This window comes from Lepidochelys kempii, chromosome 1 (genome assembly GCF_965140265.1).
Source record: "Lepidochelys kempii isolate rLepKem1 chromosome 1, rLepKem1.hap2, whole genome shotgun sequence".
In the NCBI taxonomy this organism is placed as follows: Eukaryota; Metazoa; Chordata; order Testudines; family Cheloniidae; genus Lepidochelys; species Lepidochelys kempii.
Genome location: NC_133256.1, coordinates 6,059,976 through 6,083,624, shown reverse-complemented (window position 1 = coordinate 6,083,624; position 23,649 = coordinate 6,059,976). Strand labels below are relative to the sequence as shown.

The 23,649-nt window shown below is 49.2% G+C and overlaps 3 protein-coding genes across 3 annotated transcripts; 2 read left to right on the top strand and 1 right to left on the bottom strand.

Moving 5' to 3' along the window:
• The first annotated feature begins 444 nt into the window (after nt 1-444).
• On the top strand, nt 445-1,383 carry LOC140898610 (olfactory receptor 51E2-like). Its single transcript, XM_073312705.1, has one exon. The coding sequence runs from the start codon at nt 445-447 to the stop codon at nt 1,381-1,383; it is 939 nt and encodes a 312-aa protein (XP_073168806.1).
• An 8,252-nt stretch (nt 1,384-9,635) lies between these two features.
• LOC140905609 (olfactory receptor 52E4-like) lies at nt 9,636-10,604 on the bottom strand. Its single transcript, XM_073329119.1, has one exon. It carries the CDS (start codon nt 10,602-10,604, stop codon nt 9,636-9,638), a length of 969 nt encoding a protein of 322 aa, XP_073185220.1.
• An 11,842-nt stretch (nt 10,605-22,446) lies between these two features.
• Nucleotides 22,447-23,409, top strand: LOC140898562 (olfactory receptor 52K1-like). Its single transcript, XM_073312570.1, has one exon. It carries the CDS (start codon nt 22,447-22,449, stop codon nt 23,407-23,409), a length of 963 nt encoding a protein of 320 aa, XP_073168671.1.
• The last annotated feature ends 240 nt before the right edge of the window (nt 23,410-23,649 follow it).

Sequence of the window (23,649 nt, the reverse complement as noted above, 5' to 3'; positions counted from 1 at the left end):
CCTGGAGCTCAGGCCCACAGGTGGCCAGAGGCAGCCTGGGGTGGTGCTTGGGCCAGCCTGGGGGCCAGTGGCCTGGGTGGCACTGGGGGGGTGGGGGCGGCAGTTCAGCCCGGCACTGGGGCCAGCGCTCGGGGGGCCGGCAGGCATGGCTGTAGAGGGTGTGGGGAAGAGTCCTTGGGGCTCCTCCAGCCTCACAGGTTGGGGGGTCCTCGGGGATCCTCTGGCTGAGCAGGGGGCGGGTCCTGGGGCAGATGGGGCAATGCTGGCAGGCTAGCCTCTCCGAAGGAGGGGTTCGTTCGCCGCCCAGGGTTAGTGGCACCTACTTGCCGAAATCCCTTCAGACGCAGTATCACTAGACGTGCTTCATTACAGTACTCTTTCTCTGTCCCTGGCAGAGCCGAGAGACGACATGGAATAGCGTCACTGGATTTCAGCCGGCACACCATGCCCTCTCCCAACAACACTGACTTCAGTCCTTCCTCCTTCATCTTGTCTGGCACACCCGGTCTGGAAGTTGCCCGTTTCTGGCTGGCGTTCCCTCTGTGCTCCATGTACCTCGTGGCCATTGTAGGCAACGGCGCAGTGGTGTTCATTGTAAAGACGGAGCAGAGCCTCCATGCCCCCATGTATTTCTTCCTCTGTATGCTGGCTGCCGTCGACCTGGCGCTATCCACCAGCACCATGCCCAGAATGCTCTCCTACCTGTGGTTTGACTGGAGGGAAATCAGCTTCGGCGCCTGCCTGCTCCAGATGTTCCTCATCCACTCCCTGTCCGCTGTCGAGTCCACCGTCTTGCTGGCCATGGCCTGGGATAGGTACATGGCCATCTGCCACCCTCTGCGGCACGCCACCATCCTCACCAATCCAATGACGGCGAAGATAGGCCTGGCCGCTATGGCTAGGGGCATGCTGTTCTTCCTCCCTTTGCCCTTGCTCATTCTTCGCCTGTCGTTCTGCGGCTCCAACGTCCTGTCGCACTCCTATTGTTTGCACCAGGACGTTATGAACCTGGCCTGCACCAGCATCACAGCCAATGTCGTCTATGGCTTGACTGCTATCCTCTTGGTGATGGGCCTCGACGCGCTGCTGATTGCCCTGTCCTACTTCATGATCATCAAGGCTGTCTTGCAGCTGTCCTTGAGGAAGGAGCGTGTCAAGGCTTTCAGCACCTGCGTGGCCCACCTCTGTGTGGTCCTGGCTTTCTACATGCCACTGATTGGACTGTCCGTGGTGCACAGGTTTGGGAAAGGTCTCACTCCACTGGTTCAGGTTGTCATGGGGGACATCTACCTCCTGATGCCGCCCCTGCTGAATCCCATTGTCTATGGAGCAAGAACCAAACAGATACGCAGACGGATCCTGAGGTGGATTCTCCATCACTGACCATTTTTAAATCAAGATGGGATGTTTCTCTAACAGCTCTGTTCTGGAAATAATTCTGGGGCAGGTCTCTGGCCTGTGCTACGCAGGAGGTCAGACTAGATGATCACAATGGTCCCTTCCGGCCTTGGAATCCATAACTTAAGATAATTAATGAAGGAGCCACTGAGAGACTTGCCTCCACTTTGTCTTCTGGATCCACCTGTCTTCTCTTAGAATCATAGAACATCGGGGTTGGAAGGGACCTCAGGAGGTCATCTAGTCCAACCCCCTGCTCGAAGCAGGGCCAATCCCCAATTTTTGACCCAGATCCCTAAATGGCTCCCTCAAGGATTGAACTCACAACCCTGGGTTTAGCAGGCCACTGCTCAAACCACTGAGCTCTCCCTCCCCCACAACTCGGTCACTCCACTCGCTCCTGAGCCCGTGCTCCAGTCGGCCCCCGCCTCCACTAGCCATTCTGGACCCTCCCCCCCGCAGCAGGCCTGGGTGCCCCGCTCTGTGCTACCCTGGCTCTGCGGGCAGGGTGCTGGGATGAACCCTGCTCCTGAGGGAATCCCTCAGCACGGGGCCCAGACGTTTCTATTGTCCCACATAAAACGACATTCCGCCTCAGAAGTGCTGCAGTGCCGCCTCTTGCCCCCAGAGGCCGCTGTGGCACTAGACCAGCCGGCATGAGCGCAGCCGGCTCTTCTGGCGCCACAGCGGCCTCTGGGGGGCAACGGGCGGCACTGCAGCACTGCTGAGGCGGAATGCGTTTTAGGTGGGAAAATACAGCACGATGCGGGGCAGATGGATTCTGCATTTCCCCAGATGCGCAGAATTCCCCCCAGAGTAACCTGATTGACAGTCTTGAATGGGAGCAGACGTGAGAGAGTCTATGTGTGGGAATAGGCCATCTACTCTCAAGCACCTTATTCATGGCCGTGTTTGGTTTTTTCCAAATGCATGCAAAGGAAGGACAGGTGTATGACTAAAGCACTCCTTTTCGCTCCTGGAATTACTTTCCAGGGGGCATGTTTGTACATTCCAGTTGTATTTTGGTGGGGAAACTTGACACTGCCCTTTTTTCAAGCCACACTGCAGAGCAGAGATGAAAATGCTTTGATGCCTGAGCTCGTGTAAACTGGCGTAACTCCACTGACACTGAGGGACTGGCTCAGAGGCTATTACTCCCCTGCATCTGAAAGGGCAATGTTTACAGGAGAAACTACATTTACATTTTCACACTCGTCAATTTTTTATCTCCTTTCTTTACTCAGAATGTGTAGTGTTTGTCTCAGACATAGCTATATGCAGACGTAAATGTCAGAAATAACGAGCTCTAACAGGTGTCGCGGATCCACAGGATTAGCGCTGCAGCCCCCCAAGCTTTGGAACAGTCTCTGGTAGGAGCCCCGTCAGTGTGCCGGATCCCCTATGGGTCTTGCTCTTCCTCCAGAGTGAGCCACATGGCTTCACCATCTCCTTAAACTGAACCTCTGGGTTTTCTGCCCTCGTGCTTCACCCCATGAGCTCTGTTCAGTGAGTCCGACGGAAGCAGACCCCCGATGGAGGCTCGCCCACACTTCAGGGATTACGGCTCCTCGCCCAGCGTCTGCAGCAGCGTTCACAAACCAGTCGGGTTTATTCATTAACTGGAACATGGCATAGGTAGTCTTTATGGCAGCAGAGAGAACTGAAGGTTAAAGCACAGTTCATTCTGGTCAGCTCAGAGCCCAGCCAAGCTGTAGTAACCCTTTGGCTCAAGCTCTGTTGGTCTCCAAGTCTGACTGCCCTGGTCAGAGTCCAGGTGAGATCCCCAGCTCCTTCTAGGAGCCAGCTCTTATCCCCCGCACCCTTCCAGTCCTTTGATCTCAGGCCAGGGATTGTTGTTCAGTGGGGAAGTCCATCTCCTCATGGGGCGTGGGGTGCTAGGTGCCAATGGCTTGCTGATTGGACTTGCCACTGTTGTCCCGAATGCTCCATTGATATGGAGACTAAGGCCCAGACAGCTAGGAGACTCCTAGACCTACGTCTCTAAGGTCCAGTCTACACTACAGACCTATCTCCGTGTAACTGTGTCACGTGAGGATGTGAAAAATCTACAGCCTTAAGCGATGCCGTTACACCGACCTAACCCACACGTAGACAGCCTATGTTGGTGGGAGAGCTTCGCCCACTGACATAGCTACCACCTCTCAGGGAGATGGCTTAACTACACTGTTGGGAGACCTCTCTCCCATTGGCTTAAGAGCATCTTCATTAAAGCACTAAGGTGGGACAGCTGAATCGGTGCAGCTCCACTGATGCCTCATTTTAGGTGTAGACCTGCCCTTAGACTGCCCTGGGTGCAAACAGTCCTTTCCCACCCCGGCTGGGTAACAATGCAGCACACGGGGAAACTGAGACACACACAGGACTCAAAAAACAAAATTGGCTAGAGGTCTGGTCAGCCTGCCTCCCATTAGAGGAGAGGAATGGCACACCAGAGCAGTATTGGTTCCAAGAGCACCTAGTTGGCTCAAGGTCAATAAGCTGTCATTGGGGAGTGGCTGGAGAGAAGGACCATGTGGCTCATGGAGAACACATGTTGCTGTTGCTGCTGATGGAAGAAAGAGGCCCCGACAAGCCTGACGTTGGGGGTGCAGGCGCCAAGGGATTGGCCAGGGCATATTCACAGCCGGACTGGGAGAGCGGCCCAGATGTAGTGGAAGAGCCCAAACCAGCACGGTGGCCAGAGGCCTGGGCACCAGGCAACAGAGCTGAAACTGGGGCTTGCCACTCTGAGCTCGTACTGCAAGAGGCAGGAGGCACCATGTTTGGGGACTCAGAGACCTGGGGAGGGGCAGCTTGGACTTTTAGGGTATGTCTTCACAGCCATGTAAGCCCAGGGTTAGTGGGATTTGAGTCAGTTGACCCGTGTTAGAGAATCCTGGGCTGGAGCAGCTCCCCTATATTAAGTATTTTCTAACCTGTGCTCAAACCTAGGGCTCTGGTGTCCACACTTCAGTGCACAGACCCGAGTCAAAGTAACCGTGTCCAGGTCTGGATTTAGGGACAGGTGACCCAGGAGAGCACCTGGGGTACTGGCCTTGGGGGAGTGTTGGGTTCAGGGTGCTGTTTTTGTTGTTAGCCACGAAAGGGAAAACAGAATGTTTGAAGTAAAATGTTTCAGGCATTCTGTATGTGGGTTCATTTTTCACTAGCCTCCTAGAATGTTCTGGACCTTTGTAGAATCTCAGGGAACCTTCCAGACTTTCTGAGAACGACATTTCCTTTGAACCTCCTAGAATGTTGTCAGCCAGGCCCCCGTATGTAGATAAGGGATGGGGCGTCGCCAGCCAGTCAGTGAGATATAAGAATGAAATGAAGTGAGAGACCAGCTGCAATATTGTGAACCTTGTTTTATTGTGTAATTGTGAAAGTGTACTTGTGTTTTAAGACTTGAAGAGTGAGTGTAAGGCTAGTGAGTTACCAAGTGACTGAGGTTTACAATGCTCAGATGGAACTGGTGCAGTCGAGTAAACCTGAGGCCAGAATATGACACGAGACGCAAAGCCTGGCAAATCAGATTACTGACTTCAAATTTCTTGTCTCAATTGCGGTTTGGCAAGGCATTAGAAACTCAGTCAATGGACATTGCAACTGCTACTACTTTGATGCGAAGCTGCCTTGATCTCGTTGTGGCCTAAGAGACAATGGATTTGAAGATGCCATCACTGCTGCCAGAGAAATGTGGAAAACTTAGGAGTTGAGCCTATCTTCAAAGAAACTCGTATTCATCAGAAGAAGAGACAGTTTGGTTATGAGAGCAGAGATGAGGTGATGGGAAGCTCAGAAGAAAAATTCAAGAGGAAGCTTTTTTGCTCACTCATTGACACAGCTGGAGTGTCCATTGAAGAAAGGTTTGGATAAATGAAGCACCACAAAAAGACCTGGAGGGTTTTGTATGACCTTAGTAAGCTGCCGGTGGACAGGAAAACACTCTTGAACAATTGTACGGAACTTCAATGGACGCTGACACATGGGGAAATGTTTGGATGTCAGTGATAAAGACTTCTATGTCGAATTGGACAACATCCGTCACATTTTGTTGCATGGGAAGCATTCTCTACTCCAAGTTCTCCAATTCATTCATGATGCAGAGCTGAAGGACAATTTTCCTAATATGTGGATAGCTTTAAGGATTCTGCTCATGCTGCAAGTCACAGTAGTGAGCAGGGCCATCCCTAGCGGGTTTGGGGCCCAGGGTGGAAGTGACGGATTTGTCTTCCAGGATCGACTGCCCCGACGAAATGCACCGGCCCGTGGGGTCCCCCAAAGCGCGGGCCCTGGAGCGGTGGCCCCAATTTGACCTACCCAAGGGACGTCTCCAGTCGTGAGTGGTGAGCACAGCTTTCTGAAGCGCAGGCTCATTAAAATATATCTTTGATTAATGGTGGCTGATGAGAGACTGATATGGCTTGCTATTTTATCACTTGAAAATCCCACTGGCCAGTCATTGGCTCTCTCTCTGTGCTGCAGTTCCCGAGGGCAAAGGCGAGAAAAGCCACTATTTGAACTAAAGGACGAGGGTTAACATTCCACAGCTGTCACCTGCTGTAAGACTATTTAATGCTGGTCCACCCAATGTTGGTGCACGGTTCCATTTCTTGTTGTTTGTACATATCAGTTATTCTTAAAATTAAAAAGTTTCAAAATGCGTAGGGGCTCTCTGATAGTGTCTTTGCAGACTGGTGATCAGAAGAGACTGGGTTAATGCTGCTGTTTGTCCAGGCGGTGGAGGAGGGGGTCTTCTGTTTTCCATAGAGTGGCATGCAAATTGTTGGGATAAAGAAGACTAAGGAAGTTGTCCCATGGAATTGTGGGATACTTCCAATTGACTCCTGGGACATGAGTTAAGCAGGGCTGCGGCTACACTGCAAAGGAAGAGGGCTCAGACCCTGGGTCTCAGCTTGACTTGACCTCGGACCCTCCAGCCCTGCAGGGTCCTGGAACTCTGGGTCCAAGCCCTGAGTTAGCGCAATTAAAGGGTAAATGTAAGGGGGATTAGCCCTGAGCCTGGGCTCAAGCCTGGGTTTATGTTCCAGTGTAGACATACTCTCAGTCGCATTAGTGGGTATTAGGCTATATATTGAGGCACTGGGGACTCCGTACATTGTGCTGGAGCTGAGGGGAGGACAGTGACTCCCCACAGGGGCCCTTGAACGGTCCCTACCTGAGGGCTTGTCTCTGCCCAGACTCAATTGTTGGTTTTCGCTGAGTGCAGCATTTCTGCATGGCACAAACTCCTGCCGCCTCAGGGCTTGTGGGAGGGAACCAAGGGCCCTGGGTCTAGTAGGAGTCAAGCAGGGTATTCTCAGGAATGTAGGTTGGCACTGGGGATCCACTTAATGAACCTGGGGTTCTCCCACCAGCACTTAGTTCCCAGGGCCAGGCTCTATCCAGTAACCACAGCACTTCCTGACGGGTCCGGTGATGGAAACTTCCTCCTTCACTAAGCATGAGATACATGCAAGAATCATAGAATCATAGAATCATAGAATATCAGGGTTGGAAGGGACCCCAGAAGGTCATCTAGTCCAACCCCCTGCTCAAAGCAGGACCAATTCCCAGTTAAATAATCCCAGCCAGGGCTTTGTCAAGCCTGACCTTAAAAACCTCTAAGGAAGGAGATTCTACCACCTCCCTAGGTAACGCATTCCAGTGTTTCACCACCCTCTTAGTGAAAAAGTTTTTCCTAATATCCAATCTAAACCTCCCCCACTGCAACTTGAGACCATTACTCCTCGTTCTGTCATCTGCTACCATTGAGAACAGTCTAGAGCCATCCTCTTTGGAACCCCCTTTCAGGTAGTTGAAAGCAGCTATCAAATCCCCCCTCATTCTTCTCTTCTGCAGGCTAAACAATCCCAGCTCCCTCAGCCTCTCCTCATAAGTCATGTGTTCCAGACCCCTAATCATTTTTGTTGCCCTTCGCTGGACTCTCTCCAATTTATCCACATCCTTCTTGTAGTGTGGGGCCCAAAACTGGACACAGTACTCCAGATGAGGCCTCACCAATGTCGAATAGAGGGGAACGATCACGTCCCTCGATCTGCTCGCTATGCCCCTACTTATATATCCCAAAATGCCATTGGCCTTCTTGGCAACAAGGGCACACTGCTGACTCATATCCAGCTTCTCGTCCACTGTCACCCCTAGGTCCTTTTCCGCAGAACTGCTGCCTAGCCATTCGGTCCCTAGTCTGTAGCTGTGCATTGGGTTCTTCCGTCCTAAGTGCAGGACCCTGCACTTATCCTTATTGAACCTCATCAGATTCCTTTTGGCCCAATCTTCCAATTGGTCTAGGTCCTTCTGTATCCTATCCCTCCCCTCCAGCGTATCTACCACTCCTCCCAGTTTAGTATCATCCGCAAATTTGCTGAGAGTGCAATCCACACCATCCTCCAGATCATTTATGAAGATATTGAATTGGTATCCCCTTTCCTCCTGCTGCTTTCTCTATAACTGGAGCTGATTAGAGAGCAGTCCCAGATGCTCTTCCCCCTCCACAGAGAGTCAAGAATGTTCTATCCATGAAAATATTTGGAATAAACTATATTTTAGAGCATTTTACAAAGATTCCACCGGGACAGAAATACCCTCCCTCCCCAATGGTAGGCAGCTTTCCTGAGCCTCCATTCTCAAGGCACATCAGTTGTCGCAACCTGGATTGACAGGAGCGTCCCATCATGTTACCATCCATCAAAAAATAAACATAAGTTTGGATGGGCAGTAGCAAACCAGTGGGGACAATAATGAGATCAGGGAAAACAGGCTCTGAGTGCCTCGGGTTACTCTCATGTGTGTTACAAGCAGAACATTTCCACTTCCAAAAAGTCTTGTTTTCGTAGCGCTGGTTTCCATGTGACAAATGCATGAGCACAGCTGGTCTGGCGCTATTTCCATTTGTCAGGCCTAAATCCTGTGGAAATAGCGGATGATATTCATCATAGTTAAAATGGAGTCCTACATCTCATACGATAGCGATGAGGGCCAGGGAACAGAGAACCTACCCATGGAGGATTAATGGAGTTTTATTCACCTCAACTCTTAAATCCACTGAGTGGGAGTGTGCTCAGATGCTGGTGTGCAGCGCTGAGGGGTGGCAGAAAGAGAAAGGCTTTCTCGTACCTTCTAATTACAGCTCTGGTTTCACCCCTTTCCATATCATTGAGAGCTCTGCTGAGACACCCTGTGCAAATACCATATTAATGAACAATGATAACAAAAGCAATGGGCCTTGTATGCAATCAGTATGTCCACAATTTCCAAACATCACGTTTTAATCATTTCATTTTTCGTTGCTCTTGTGATTGTGTATATTTTTGCATATATTGTGCACTATACAATTTCTCTCTTAAAATTGTCTTTAACACTGTCCTGAAACAGACATAAAGGTGAGGAAGACACAAAGAACAGGTGATCAAAAAGTTGGAGACAGGGTGACATTACAAGTGGAAGAAGGAGACTGTCAGGACATTGTTAAGCATTTTAAAAATAGCTTTTGAGTAACTTGCAGCACAGAGATACACTACAAAACATCCCTGACCAATGTAGGGAAGCATTTCAGTGTTGTTTTTTAGCCTTCCTCTCACAAAATAGCCAAGTTAACTTTTTCTGTAACTGCTCAAGTAACGTCGCAAGATATGGTGGAAAGATACAATATACAGTCAGGGGAAAATTCTGCACTAGGACACACACAGAGGTTCTAGCTGGAGTCAGCAGAAGCCACACGTGGGCAGCTGTTCAAGGCTAACAGGTAGGTAAATATGCAGATTGATGTTAGATGGTTGGAAGGAGGGATGGGTGGAGGAATATAGGGATAGATTCATGTGCAGAACTTGGCCTCTGAGGTGGGAACAGTCTTTTACCAGGTGCTGTTGGGAAAAGGAGCATTGGTGATATTCAGTGTTAAAGATGAGCCAGTGGTATGAGTAAAATAAGCAATCATCTAAACTTTCATTCCCCAGCTGCTAAAAATAATTAACTTCCACTAAATAATTAACTTCTGCTAATAATTAACTTCTGCTAAAAATAATTACTTGTGTTCATGGTGATTCTGTTCTTCTGGGTCTTGGGCAGGATTGTCAACGTAGCTGGAAGGAAGGAAGCACCAGAACTTTCAAGAGAGCATCTTCTTGTGGGATTTCCAGCCCAAAAGTCTCCAGAGTTCCTGTTAGATCAGAATTCAAAGCTCTGGGTGCCTGTCTGAACCTTCTGCATCTCGCTCATTGCTGTTTAGCATCCTCAAAGCCAAGCCTTGAGTCTCTTTGGATAGAATGGCTCAGCAGCCGGCCCCTGATCTGCTTGGTCTTCATGCCGTATATGATGGGGTTCAGCATGGGCGGCACCACAATGTAGAGGTGTGCCAGCAGGATGTGGATGTGCGTGGGGATGTTCTGGCCCCAGCGCTGTGTGTAGAAGGAGAACAGCCCCGGGGTGTAGAAGAGCAGGATGACACACACGTGGGAGCCACAGGTGCTAAAGGACTTCAGGCGCGCGTCCCTGGAGGACAGGCTCAGGACGGCCCGGAGGATCAGGATGTAGGAGATGGTGATGAAGATGGAGTCTGAGGCCACCACAAAGGTCGCGGTCGTTATCCCGTAGACATAGTTGAGCATGGTGTCCCCACAGGCCAGCTTCACCACGGCCATGTGCTCGCAGTAGGAGTGGGAGATGACCCTGGGACCACAGTAGGGCAGGCGGCTGACCATGCACGTCAAGGGGGTCATCAGGCTGATGCCCCGCACAAAGACGGCCAACCCGATCTTGGCAATGATGGCGTTGGTGAGGATGGCGGTGTAGCGCAATGGCTTGCAGATGGCGACGTAGCGGTCAAAGGCCATGGCCAGCAGCACCCCCGACTCCATGGCAGAGAAACTGTGGATGAAGAACATCTGGACCACGCAGCACTCAAAGCCGATTTCATGGGAGTGGAACCAGAAGATGCTCAGGATCTTGGGCACGGTGGAGGTGGTGAGCACCAGGTCGATGCCTGCCAGCATGCAGAGGAAGTAATACATGGGCAAGTGCAGGCTCGGCTCCGTCTTGATCACAAAGAGGAGGATGAAGTTCCCCAGCAGGGCCACAACGTACATGGCACAGAATGGGAAGGCGATCCAGAAGTGGGTGGCCTCCAGCCCCGGAATGCCCATTAGGAGGAAGGTGGAGGGGTTGGAGTGATTGTAGCGTGACATGGGGCACGGCCAGTTTCCAGGACCATTTCGGAGGCTGGAATTGAAACCACACAGCAGGTTAGTGTCGGCAATGAAGACACTTTGTCCTCTCTGGATCCCAGCGCATGCAGAAAGCCCCTCTCTGCCTTCTCCCATATGGAGAATTGCAGCCCCATCACCCCGCCTCCACCAGCTCCTGCGCCTCCCCAGCTTCATTCTCCGCAGGATCCAGTTCAAAATGGCCATCGTTTCTACAGCTTTCCTGGGATTTGCTCAAGCTGTGCACACGGAGCTTTTCTCTATGCTCTTCTCACGGCGGTTTCCCCTCAGAGCTGGACTCCAGCAGTACCCCCAATTCCAGTTTGGGGGACCTGAAAGGACAACTAGCTCAAAGTCTGAATGACTTTAGTCAACAGCCCAGAAGGGTTTAAACACCAGAGAAATGGAAGGTTCAGTAGAATCTTGAGATGGGGTCACAAAGGTCTTGATTCACCCCTGTGCCTCAGAAGGGGGTAAAGAGCATCTCCATCCATCCATAGAGATTCTGCAGTACAGTTTCATTCATTTAAGATTTTTACTATATTTGACTCTCTGCTTTCTTTCACACTCCATCAGAACAACCTAGTCTGTCATTCCAATATATTTTGTACCCTAATATTACCGTGTGCCATTGATTATCGTCATTCCACCAAATTTCTACAATGCCTATTATAGCAATATCCTCATTTAATACCAGGCAGTCAAGTTCACCCACCTTTTATTCCGACTTCTAGCATTTGTATACAGGCACTTATAAAATTTGTCAATATTTATCTTTCTGCCTCATGAAGTTGCAATGATCACAATACTTTAATAACTGCTCTTGTACAGTGCTTTTTAGGCATAGATCTCAAAATCTTTCACAAAGGAGGGGAAGTATTGTTATCCTTAACTGTACAGGTGGGGAAACTGAGGCACAGAGTGGGGACTTGGTCAGCTACAGAATGGGAAATAAAACATGTCTCTGAATTGCCAGTCTAGGGACTTAAACTCATTAAACAATGAGTAAAGCAAAGTCTTCCAGTGCTTAAGCATCATATAGATGTATTTTTCTAAGCACTCTGTGTTATAGGCCCAAGGATAAATCCTCTATCCCTAAAATGCTCTGAGAATTTCAGTCTTAAAGGCCAAGAAACATTTGAAAGATGGTTACCAAGGTTCACTTTGTGTGGTTTGCAGTTTAAGGCAATCTATTTCAACGTCACTACTGTGAAAATGTTGTCCAGGTGTTTTTCTCTCTGAGAGTTGATTGTAGAAAGAATGGACCGTAGGGTAATAAACTTGGTGAGCTTTGAGTTCTTTGAGCCAGATCCACAGCTGGTGTAAGCAAGCACAGCTCCCCCTGCCTACAACGGAACGGGAAGAGCAAGCTGGCTGGGAAGACCATGCCCGTCCATCACCCTGTAAGCCTCTGTCTGCAAAACCACTTAATTTCTCTGCTTCTCGGTTACTGGCATTAAGTTACCCCCTGCGCAGCGCTGACAGCCCCACTGGTTTCTGGCATTGTACCACATCTGGCCGTGTACAATAAAGCACCTTCAGATGCATGTTCCACACGAGATGCTGTGTAGCCGGGGTGCTGTACTAGAACCAGTTTCTCCTTGTCTCCACTACTTCACTCTCTCCTTCTGAATGCTCATCCCCCGCCTGCATGGGACTCCACTCACAGCCCCTTCCCTGCACCTGCTATATTAGACCCTCAGAATCGGGAGAAGCAGTTTTTGCCCTTGGAAAGCAGGAAGTTCAGAAATAGCCCGTCCCTTTGGTCTGTTTGGGCTCACTACCCATGCAGACTGTCCCCTTGGCCTGTGCAGAAAATTCCTTCCCTGCCTCTACAGGGAGTCTTATTTCTGCTGTCCTGTCGGTCACATGTTTGCCCTTGTCATGTGCCCTGCAACTATGGCTCCCAGCTGGAAAGGGCCAGGGCCTTTCCGGCCTGCCCTGGGGGCATGAATGCACGTCTGCCCAAGGCCCAGCGCTTTGCTATAGGTTCCCAAACATTTACATGGAGTCTGAGACAGAGCCGGTGTTGGGTGCGCTCCTCCACTCCCATCCAGGATTGCAGGGACCACTTCCCCTGTCCCTGGCAAGCACATAATAGCCCTGTGTCTAGATGCCAGCTGTTGCTTACATGGAAAAGTAATATGAAAATATTTATATATTATTGGCTACTGATAGCCGGAACCAAAGAGAAGAGCCAGTAGCAGCGTGTGACCAGTCAGTGCCACATGGACACAGCTTAGAAACGAGGTCTGTTGATAAATGTAGGCAGTTTATACAGAGTTCTCATAGCTGTATTGGTCCCAGGCTATTAGAGAGGCCAGGTGAGTGCAGGAATATCTTTACTGGACCAACTTCTGTCGGTGAGATAGAGACACAGAGCTCTGTGTGGCCCAGAACCTGGTCTCTCTCTCACCAACAGAAGTTGGTCCAATAAAAGATATTCCCTCCCCGACCTTGTCCCTCTGCACACACTTGAGACAGGTTTGATTGTGGGTTCCAATAGCCCCCCACAGCCAACTCTTTGGACCCTTTTATAGCTAACTGCCTCTCATTAACTTTGTGTGCAAAATAATTGCAATTTTTTTTTAAATGCAAAACAGGTTGGAGATTTTAAAAAGTCCCCAGAAATGGGAGCCCACGTGGTAATGAATGAATTGCAGTAAAGCCCTGTGCAGATGGGGCTGCAGCATTTGATTACCAGTCATTTGCCTGAGGAAAGCTTCCCTATATTGGTAAAAACCAGAACAGGAGCTGAGGGGCGTTAACTTTGAATTTTTAACCCTTCCCTCTCTAGTTCTTGTCTGCCCCCTCTGTGCTGCCGATGTGGTCCCTTAGTGATGGGCTGGAACGTGTCTCCTCCCTGGATGTGCTCAGTGCAGGCAGACACATGGTCTTAGCCATGGCAGATACATGCCCCAGCACAGCAAGTGTGTTCTCTCGGGAGGTCCCTGGCCCCTTTAGCAGCAGCGTTCTGGCTGCCTGTCCCTGCTGCTATCAGCAGTACTGCACCCGAGAGCCGGAGTTTGAAGAGAGCTTGGCCCCACTTTGTCAGGGCTCTGCGCCCACGAGTAGCCTGCGTTTCCCACGAAGCCCCCGGCATGTGAAGCAGCACGTACCCGGCCCATTGAGCCGCACAGCTTGGGCATTCTGCCTGGATGTACATAGTTCCTCTGGCGACAGGCGTGAGTAGTGCTAATCTGCTTCCAGAGATGGGGAAAGTGAGACAAAGAGGCCGTGGCTCTGATCCTGCTTCCACTGAAGGCGGTGGAAAAACTCCCACTGGCTTCCAAGATGCAGTATCGGGCTGTTACTCACGAGCAAGAAACCTGAAAGCTAGCGAGAGTGCCGGTTAAAATTTCTACCTCCTGTTGCTATGCTCCATGCACTGCCCTGGAATCCAGCAGGGCGATGAGAAATGCTGGGCTGATGGATGGTATTTCTGGTTTGGGAAATGCCAGAATTGTCACACAACACCCGCCAGAGCCCTTCATGTTGTGGGGATCTTCCTACATTTTACACCAGTGTGAGGCCGATAATTACCTTACTGCCGATCAGTATTACAGCAGGAAGGCTGTGCTGCTGGCTGGAAAGAAATCAGGGAGACCATGAATGCTCTGCTGAAATGTATTTAAAAACAGACCTTGCAGAGAAGTGAATTTATACAAATAAGTCGAAGTCACCAAAGAGATGTAGACTGGACTGTTGTGATGACAAAAGTAGTGCAAGTCCACAGGGGCGAAAAGGGGACAACAAGGTGTTGCCACACGTGTGTGTGTCTAAGGCTGTAGAAAAGAATGTTTGATGTTGTGTTAATTGAGGAATGATTTGCAAACAAATCGTGAAAGACTAAGAAATTCATACAAAGGAGGCAGAATTCAGCTTGTGTTATTGCTGGCATTTCTTGAATTCTGAGGACTTCCCCTTCTCACAAGGCCTTTTTTCCATGTTCTTAAAGAGTTCATTCATAAAGAACCAGATTCTGCTCAGTTACACTGCTGTAAATCCTGAGTAGCTCTGCTTTAATCAGTGGGATTATTTTACATTTACACCAGCGTGACTGACAAAAGGATTTGTCCCGAAGTTTTCCAGTCCATTTAAAAATTATTCATTAACAGGGCCCCTGATTAAATCCATACTACCCCAACTCACCTGGATCTGTCTGTATCTTCTTCACCTACAGTGAACGCTACAGTCAGACACATTCTGTGTGATTCTCCAGTCTGCCAGGACAACCCATGTGGGGGTATTTATACCTTTTAAAGAAATCCTCTTTCCTCCCCCCGCTGGGAATTCAGAGCCATTACAGAGGAAAATCTGCGATCAGGCACAGGGAAAAGCCACAAAAAGTAGCAGTAAATTAACCCATTCCTATTATACAGGCCCTTGGCTTAATAGCTACATCGCCATTCAATAGTATGGGATTGATCTTCAAGAGGGGAAGTGCAAGTGTGTGTGTGTGTGTGTGCCTAGTTTAAGTGTGCAAATACCCCAAAGGTCTGTCTGCGTGAGGGGATCTGCACAACTAGCGGGTGCATGTGCAAAAGTGTCTATGACGTTTGAAGACTTGTCCCTGCTTGTTCAGGGCTCTGTTTAGGTATGAGTGTTAGGATATAGATATTCAGGCCTGTCTGTAAATGCCTATACTTTAAGAATGTGGGTATATGTTTATCATTTAGCTAGTTATAGAGGTATAAAAGAAAGAATCAAAATCACTGTCTGCTTGTGTAAGGGGCTTCTCTCACTGTGACAGTCTGAGGCCCCGTTCCTTAGCTAAGGCCTTTGGTTAAGCAGTGGGAGCAGTCATGAGCTGGGAAGCGAAAGGTCACGTCCTCACATTCCAAACCAGTCACATTGAAATAAGGCAATTGAAATAAGGAAAGGTGATCCAATCTATCACCTCCAGAAAGGGAAGAGCCTAGAAGATATAAAAGGAAATTTAGTTTGATAGTTTTCTGTTTGGTAAGAACTCACTTATCAATAGACACAGCTGGGAAACCCTTATGTCTTTATAGATGTCGTTGTGAAATCCTCACTTCTGTATTGTTTTGTCATTAGATTTCCCACTTTGCTCTTATTTGCATGGTCTCTGTCTGGTTCTGTGACTGTTTCTGTCTGCTGTATAATTAATTTTGCAGGGTGTAAACTAATTAAGGTGGTGGGATATAAGTGGTTAGAGAATTATGTTACAATATGTTAGGATTGGTTAGATAAATTTCAGTAAAATGATTGGTTAAGGTGTAGCTGAGAATATTACTCTATAAATTAGGGACAAACAGGAAGTAAGTTGGAATTCAAAAATAAGGAAAAAGAAACTTGGATTTAAGCTTGCTGGAAGTTCACCCCCAAAAACTTTGAATTGTTTGCACCTTTGGACTTCGAGTATTGTTGCTCTCTGTTCATGCAAGAAGGACCACGGAAGTGAGAGGGTGAAGGAATAAACCTTCGAACAATGAATATGATATAATCAGTACCCTTTTTGGTTAAGAGGGTGTTACCCAGGGTTTTCAGAACCCAAAGCAGTGGTTACTTCACTGCTTCACTCCAGGCAGTGTCAGGAATAAATCAGTGGGAACACAGCGCTTCCGGCTGATGAAAGATCGATACAAGTAAGCGTGCTTTTATTTAAAACTACAATTTATTAAAGCTCACACAGACACTAGCAATAGGGTTAGAATATCCCATATCATTACCTAGAATTCGAGAGGGCATCGAGTAGTTGACAGTAGACCAGCAATGGCCGGTTGCTTCCCCACCAGGGAGCATGGTAGTGTCAAGAAAAAATCTCTCAGGATAGCTTCCGAGAACTGCTCCAAAGTACACACTATTATCTAGTCTTTTTTAACTAACTTTTACAAAACACACAACTCATAGGGGGTGGGTCATCACCTCTCCTAACTTCAATCAACTGCTTATCAACAAACATTCCTAGCAATATTAGTCAGAATAAGCTTTTGTATCAAAGGTGTGCAAACTCATGGTCTCTATCCACTTATTTTCTTTCCGTCTCAATTTGTTGACGCTTTTCGCCCCTCCTCCCATTCTCATTAGCAGAAACTGCTAGTCTGCAGCTAGTTTTGACCTTGCCTCCAGAAGCCCTGATTGTTCAAATTAACCCTTAACGATGTGGTGTTCTATTTCATTAATTCATGGCGGCTGAATGCACACAATATGCTTGCAATTAGCTTGATCAACATCTGGAGCTACTACATCCATCCAATCCAGGCCAACATGGGGGCAGAATTAGGGTGGATGTATAAAATGCTCCCCCTCCCCCGCGGTGCCCCAGATCAGGAGATCCATTCAGAGACAGGTTCCCAAATGCTCAGAACTTCTTGTTCTGTGCAATATGAGGAGATCCTGGACAGAGGTGGTTTGGCTGCAGCTGTTGGGTCCTTTTCATATTAGGAATCAAACGTGGGTCAGATATTCAGATGAAGTGTCATGCAGGAACGGGGAAGGGACCTGCGTGCTGTGAAGCACTGCCCTTTCCCTCTGGCTGTGAGGCTGCCCCAGCATGCAGGACACAAAGGCCTCACAGGTCCTACAGAAAAACAAAGAGACGTGGGAACTTCTGTTGGGTTCTTGCATGTCTGCCATTAACTGCGCGGGAGAAGGAAAGACCTGTGGGCAAGTCATTCCAAAACTGTCCTCTGCAAAGTATCATGAACCTTCCTCTACAGAATCGGGTACTGGCCAGTGATGAGGGCAACATACTGGACTAGATGGATCTGGTCTGGGGATTTCTAGGTTCCTGCCCGGCAAGGCATGTAAACCACTATGTTCTAGCAGCAGGAAAAGGGCATTTCTAGTCGGGCCCACCTCTAGACCAGGGAAAAGCAGACAATTCTGCAACTCCATTGCTGTCTCCTCTGTGGAATGGTGGATGGTGGATGCAAGGTAGAGTTCTAGGGTTGAATTATCCGCCTTTTACTCTACGCTTTGGAACACAGACCCCGCTATCTCGGCTGGCACCTTGGTGACATTCCCAGATGAGGAGAAGCACAGTAGCAGAAGAGAGAGAACGACCCAGTGGTTAGGGCAGTAATTTCGGAGGCCTGCGTTCTATTCTTGACTAGGATACAGGTAACCTTGGGCAAGTCTCTCGGTCTTTCCGTTCCCAAGCTGTAAAATGAGAAGAATAGCCCTGCCCTACTCTATTATCATACCCAGCGAGTTTTGGGAGCATCAGCTGTGCAGTATCTAGAACAGCTCACGTTCGGCAAGACCGGGGCTGGGAGAAGCCTGGTACCTTCAGTGAATTCCAACTTGGATTGTTGCATTCCAGCAGCCTCAATTTCCCCTGGTAGGGGATGTGGTAGTGGAGGTGACAATCTCCTACACTTTCTGTGCTAACCAGGCATACTGTGTAGCTGGTACCCAATGACTGTCACAGTCAAACCGATATGTGGCTGCATTTCAGTGCTGGTGACATATACCCAGTCCAGGAGTGCCGGAATCTCTAGTGGAAATTCCTGTTGCAAATTTTCACCTGGTTATAAGTGGCAGACTAAGATTTGTAAGAGATCTACTGGATCCTTCAGCTATAGATCCTCCGGTGGAAACCAAGAGAGTCCAGTAAAAATTGACACAGACCAGAAGACATCCATAGAGAGGAGGGAAAGACCAGTTCAAGGATTCCCATGGAGTCTACTGGAATTTCCACTAGGGATAAGAAATCCCCCAAATCTTGGTCCCAAGTTTAAAATCAACCAAGTCTTTTGGAAGGTTTGGAAAAGCCGAGGGAACTCCACCCCACTGAGTTACGTTTTCTTTTCACTGCACCTCATCCCTTCTGGGGTCCAGCTAGAAAGGGAAGAGCTGAAGTCTCAGAAGAATGGCTGCCTGGCCAGATTGGCAGGTGGATGCAGTCAGGAAGTGCCAGCACAGCCATGAAAGTGCCTCTTCTCAGGGTATGTCTACACCGCACACCCCCCTCCCCCGGGGAGCAAGTCTCAGAGTCTGGGGGAACATACCTGGGCTCACGGTACAGGGCTAAAGATAGCAGTGTAGCCATTTCTGATCGGGCTGGAACCGGGGCTCTGAAAACCGGTGAAGGGGGAAGGCCCAGAGCCTGGACTTCAGTCTGAGCAGGAACATCTTCACTGCTCTTCTGAGTGCTGCGGCCTCGAAGCCCGTGAGCCGGACTCAATTGACCTGGGTTCTGCGACGCTGCCATGTTTTGGTTTGTTTTCAGTGTAGACTTATTTATAGTCAAGAGTATCTACTCGTTGCACCAAATGTCTCCCCATTGGTCTGCATTGTTCACAGGGTCACTGAATGCCTCAGGGGCGTGTGGGGCTGAAATGAGGTGAGATTTCTTCTCCTCGGGAAGTTCACCGCTCCCGGGAACTGTAACACCGACACAGATTGGAAACTCTGTAGGGCACCTTTTCCTTACACATGTGTACAGCACCTGGCACGATGGGACTCGGTTTCCAGGCTGAGGCCTCTGAGCACTATCCCAATGCAAACTAAACATAAAAACATAAGGAGGCCAGCTGTGGAGTAAATATGTATGAGGCTGTATTGCCTTTTCAAACTCCTGAGGCCTCTCCCTGTGAGTGGCGTTCAGTAGCTAGCTTGTATTCATAGTGACCGGGGACTGTGAAATATTCAGCCAGAAAGGAGCGGAAGCTGACTTGTCTGGCCAGGGTGACCCTCTTGTGTAGCCAGAGGAGGTACTCCGGGCACTAATGGTCTGGGCAGGGTAGATAAAGCCTCCTAAGGGAAGTAGTGGAGGGTTCATTGCTTGGGTTATTTAAAACGAGACTGGGCAGAACACTGGGGAATGTGCTGTAGTGATCAGTTCTGCAATGGCTGAGGGATTTTGGTCTAGGAGGGACCGAAAATGACTTTTCTCTCTCTCATACCCACGACGCAGGAACAGTTTCTATTCTCCCAAGTCTGAAAAGAAAGAGTGAACTCTGTCTGCCAGAGATGGGTGGGGAGGACAAAGTGGAAGCGGAGATTCCCAGCTGAACTGCAAGACCCCCCTGCGGGGAGGAAGTGAGTTCTCTCACCCTGGCTATAAATCCACCAAAGGCAGGCAGCTGCGGGTGAGCATGTAGACCTCACACAGCCCATGAGGGAGACTGACGCCCTGGGAAAGGAGGGGAGCGCTGCAGGATTCTGGTGAGTTTGCCCACAGAATCCAATTTGTGAGGGCAAAGGAATTGGACTGTTCTGTAGCCATAGACGGGTCTGAAGCAGAACCTCAGATCCAAACACACCCACATTCTGGGCAAGTTCAAAACCTGATCCAAATTCTGTTGCTGTATATTTTAATTTCCTATTTCATCAGCCCATTGGTATTGTGCCCGACCTGATCCAGCTTGGGTGCCTATTGCATCTATAGTCTATATTTAGAATGAATGATCTGGGTTTTCACCTTAATGACTTACCTGGTTTTCCCCTCAATGAGTGATCTGGTTTTCAATGGGAGCTGATGGGTGTTCAGCACCTCCTAAAAATCAAGCTAGGTGCCCAAGCGTGGATGAAGGCAAATACTTTCAACACCCAAGATTGAGAATGTGGTGCCGAGTGGCTCTTTAGACATTTCACAAGCAGATCACCTGTCTTGAGTTCAGCGTTGGTCTTAGTTCCTTTCTGTTAAGGTGCCTGGATTCTGAAAGGGGTTATGGAGTGCAGTTTATGTGCAAGAGACTATGAGGATTACATTTGAGGTTTGCTTTTTTGAAGAAACCTGGCCTTCCTTTCTCAAGGCACAGTTTGCACCTGGAAATAACTGCCCCCACAAATCAGGTGTGTAAAGGCCTCCATGCCCACATTCCTGCTGGCAGATCATTGTGGGTGCAAACAAAGGTGGAAAGGCCTACAAGCTAATGACGGGATGGAGCCAGGAGCCATGTGTTAAAATTCCTCCACCAAATGATTGGGAAGTTTGGGGTGATTTTGTACATTCTCTAAATATTGAGAATTATTGACCTTCCGATATCACTCAGAATGTGCAAGGCGCTGTACACACACACACACACACTCACACATGCATGTGTGCACACAGAGACTTTTCTTTGTCAACATTAAGCCCTCTGTAACATACGGAGGGGGAGACAAAGGAATACAAACCAAAATATGGACCATTTTTTCCTACCATTATATGCATCTGTGATGTTAAATACATGCACATCAGCTCTAGTCGATGATCCCTTGTTCCTTGGCTGATTGGTCCTGAGGATGGGAGTGAAGCAGGAATGCAGACCAGTCCAGTTCAGGGAGGCTGTTCTATACCTGGAGGCAGCGTGGGAGAAGCAGACAGGTGTGCAGTCTGTCCCTGGAAAGAGTGGAGGGGAGAGGGGACAACACGAGAAGGGAACTGAGTGAATTAGTAAGGAGATGGAGCTGTGAAGGGCCCCGAGGATGAGAACAAGGAGCCTGTGGAGGGATTTTGTACTTTGGGTGTGCGAGAAGGGGCATGTGGACCAGAGTGGAGGAAGTTGCCAGAACCAAGGCTGGAGATGACCCGGGGTTGGAGATGGAGGAGAATTTTTGTTGTATAGATAGAAGGGTTGGATCTTAGGAACATGATGGAGCGTGAGGTGAGAGGACTTGGATTGGCCCTGCACACGCAGGTCGGAGGGTCAAAGACGTCTGCCAGGTTGTATCCCTGAGTGAGTGCGAGGCTGGAGGTGTTGTCAGCTGATAGAGCTGGGGAGAGGAGAGGGCTTGGGAACGAAGGCAATGAATTTTCCCCTTCCCCCGCCTACTCCCCAGCGTAAGAGATAGAGGGCTGGGGTCAGGGTGCTTCCCCTGGAATTCAGTCCCTACTCAACCTTTGTCAGAGATACCCTAACCATGCTGCAAAGCCCATATCTACTGTCCCAACTTCTTACCTGGGGTACATGGGGTGGGTCGCTGTTTGAGGGAGGGAAGGGTTTTGCTAATTTCTAGACTATCTGGTTTCGGCTGATTTGCTTGATACGTTTTGTGGGTTGGGGCTAATCTGGGTTGATCTTGCACAAGTGCCTAATGCTCCCAAAATAGCAAAATAAATAATTTGAAATGTGAAAGCTGCAGATGTAAATGGAGTACCAAGTTCACTGTGTCTCCTCCAGGTACTCAGGTACCATGGTGATGGCACTGAAAGAAGTGCCCATGAGAACAGAAAAGGTAATGCAAAGGCATGAAGGGAAAACTGGAAAGTCTTCGGAAGAAAAGGGTTGGTGTCACAGATCTGATGTGTAGCGCCAACTCCAGATGTGACAGAAGTGGATGCTGACATAATAGAGTTGCAGATTTCTAAGGCAAGAAGGGTCCATTATGGCCATCAAGCCTGACCTCCTGCATGTCACAGGCCAAAGAATCCACCCAATGATTCCTGCATGCAGCTCAGTAACTTGTGCTTGAGCTGGAACATCTCTCTGAGAACATCCAATCTTTATTGAAAGACCCTGAGCCCCGGGGAAGTTACTAAGCCTGTGACGGTTCTCTTGAACTGGTTAATTCCATCTTAGTTCCAGTAGCACAGTTGCATCTTATTCACAGTTTGCACTCTGAAGGCTTCAACTTCCAGCCACTAGCACTTGTTTTACCTTTGCCTGCCAGGTTCAAGAGCCCTGCAGTAGCTGATATCTTATCACTTTGTCCTTACACCCCTGGATCCAGGTTTTCGTTAATCTGAGCTCCTCGATATTTACCACCCAAGCAATGTTTCTATCAGCTCCAGACCTTGTCATCCATTCCCAAAGGAGTTGCACCCCATGAGCCAGAGTGGAGTGTGGCATCTCATACGTGTACAGTATCTGTTCATCCCATCTGATATGTTTTATTAACAGGACAGACGTTGTTGTGAAACTTACAGAGGATGCTCCTGCAGGGCAACCTGTCAGCTCCTAACGGCACAGGCTCTGATCCATCAGTGTTCTTCCTGACAGGCATCCCAGGACTGGAAGCTCTGCACCCCTGGATCTCCATCCCCTTCTGCTCAATGTTCACCGTGGCCCTTCTAGGAAACTTCACTCTCTTGTATGTTATCAAGACAGAGCCCTCCCTCCATCAGCCCATGTTCTATTTCCTCGCCATGCTGGCCATCATCGACCTGGGTTTATCCACAACCACCATGCCGAAAATACTGAGCATCTTCTGGTTTAATTCCAGGGAGATCAGCTTTAATGCCTGCCTGGTGCAGATGTTTTTCCTTCACTCGTTCTCCACCCTGGAGTCTACTTTGCTGCTGGCCATGGCCTTCGACAGGTACATGGCCATCTGCATCCCCCTGAGGTATGCCACCATCCTGACCAATTCAGTGATAGCAAAGATCGGGCTGGCAGCTTTGGCCCGGGCTGTTCTGCTAGTGGTCCCCTTCCCCTTCCTCGTCAGGAGGCTGCCCTACTGTGGGTCCCATGTCATCTCTCATTGCTACTGTGAGCACATGGCCATGGTGAAGCTGGCCTGTGCTGACACCAGGGTCAATAATGTCTATGGGATCATGGTAGTTCTCTTTATTGTGGGGCTGGATCTGTTGTTCATCTCCCTATCGTATGTCAACATCCTAAGGGCTGTCTTAAGCCTGGCATCCAAGGAAGAGCAGCTCAAGGCTTTCGGCACCTGTGGCTCCCACCTTTGCGCCATCTTAGTATTCTACATCCCTGTGGTCCTCTCCTCAACAATACACAGGTTCAGGCGCCATTTCGCCCCACACGTACACATCCTGCTGGCTAATTTCTACCTCCTCTTTCCTCCCATGATGAACCCCATCGTGTATGGTGTGAAAACCAAACAGATTTGTGACTGGGTGCTTCTCCTGTTCCGAGGGAAAAGCTTCTAGGCTGAGCAGGGAGGGGGGGAGTTAGGGGGCTGCTGAGCAATCAGGAAGCAGAGGATGCAGGAGAGGTTTTCTGAGTAACTTAGACTGCATGGTTGTGGGGGCTCTGTGTATGGGACTCTGGGATGGGAACTCCACCTCTGACTCCTAGGGAGCCATATACTGTCCCCTACACGAGCTTAGCGCTGCTGGCCGGAAGGTGATCTTGGCCTTCACCTTGTCCTCACTCTGCCCCGTTTGTGG

Bases quoted from the DNA above. Each gene is read 5' to 3' on its own strand.
- LOC140898562 (XM_073312570.1), top strand. From the start codon at position 22,447: ATGCTCCTGCAGGGCAACCTGTCAGCTCCTAACGGCACAGGCTCTGAT.
- LOC140905609 (XM_073329119.1), bottom strand. From the start codon at position 10,604: ATGTCACGCTACAATCACTCCAACCCCTCCACCTTCCTCCTAATGGGC.
- LOC140898610 (XM_073312705.1), top strand. From the start codon at position 445: ATGCCCTCTCCCAACAACACTGACTTCAGTCCTTCCTCCTTCATCTTG.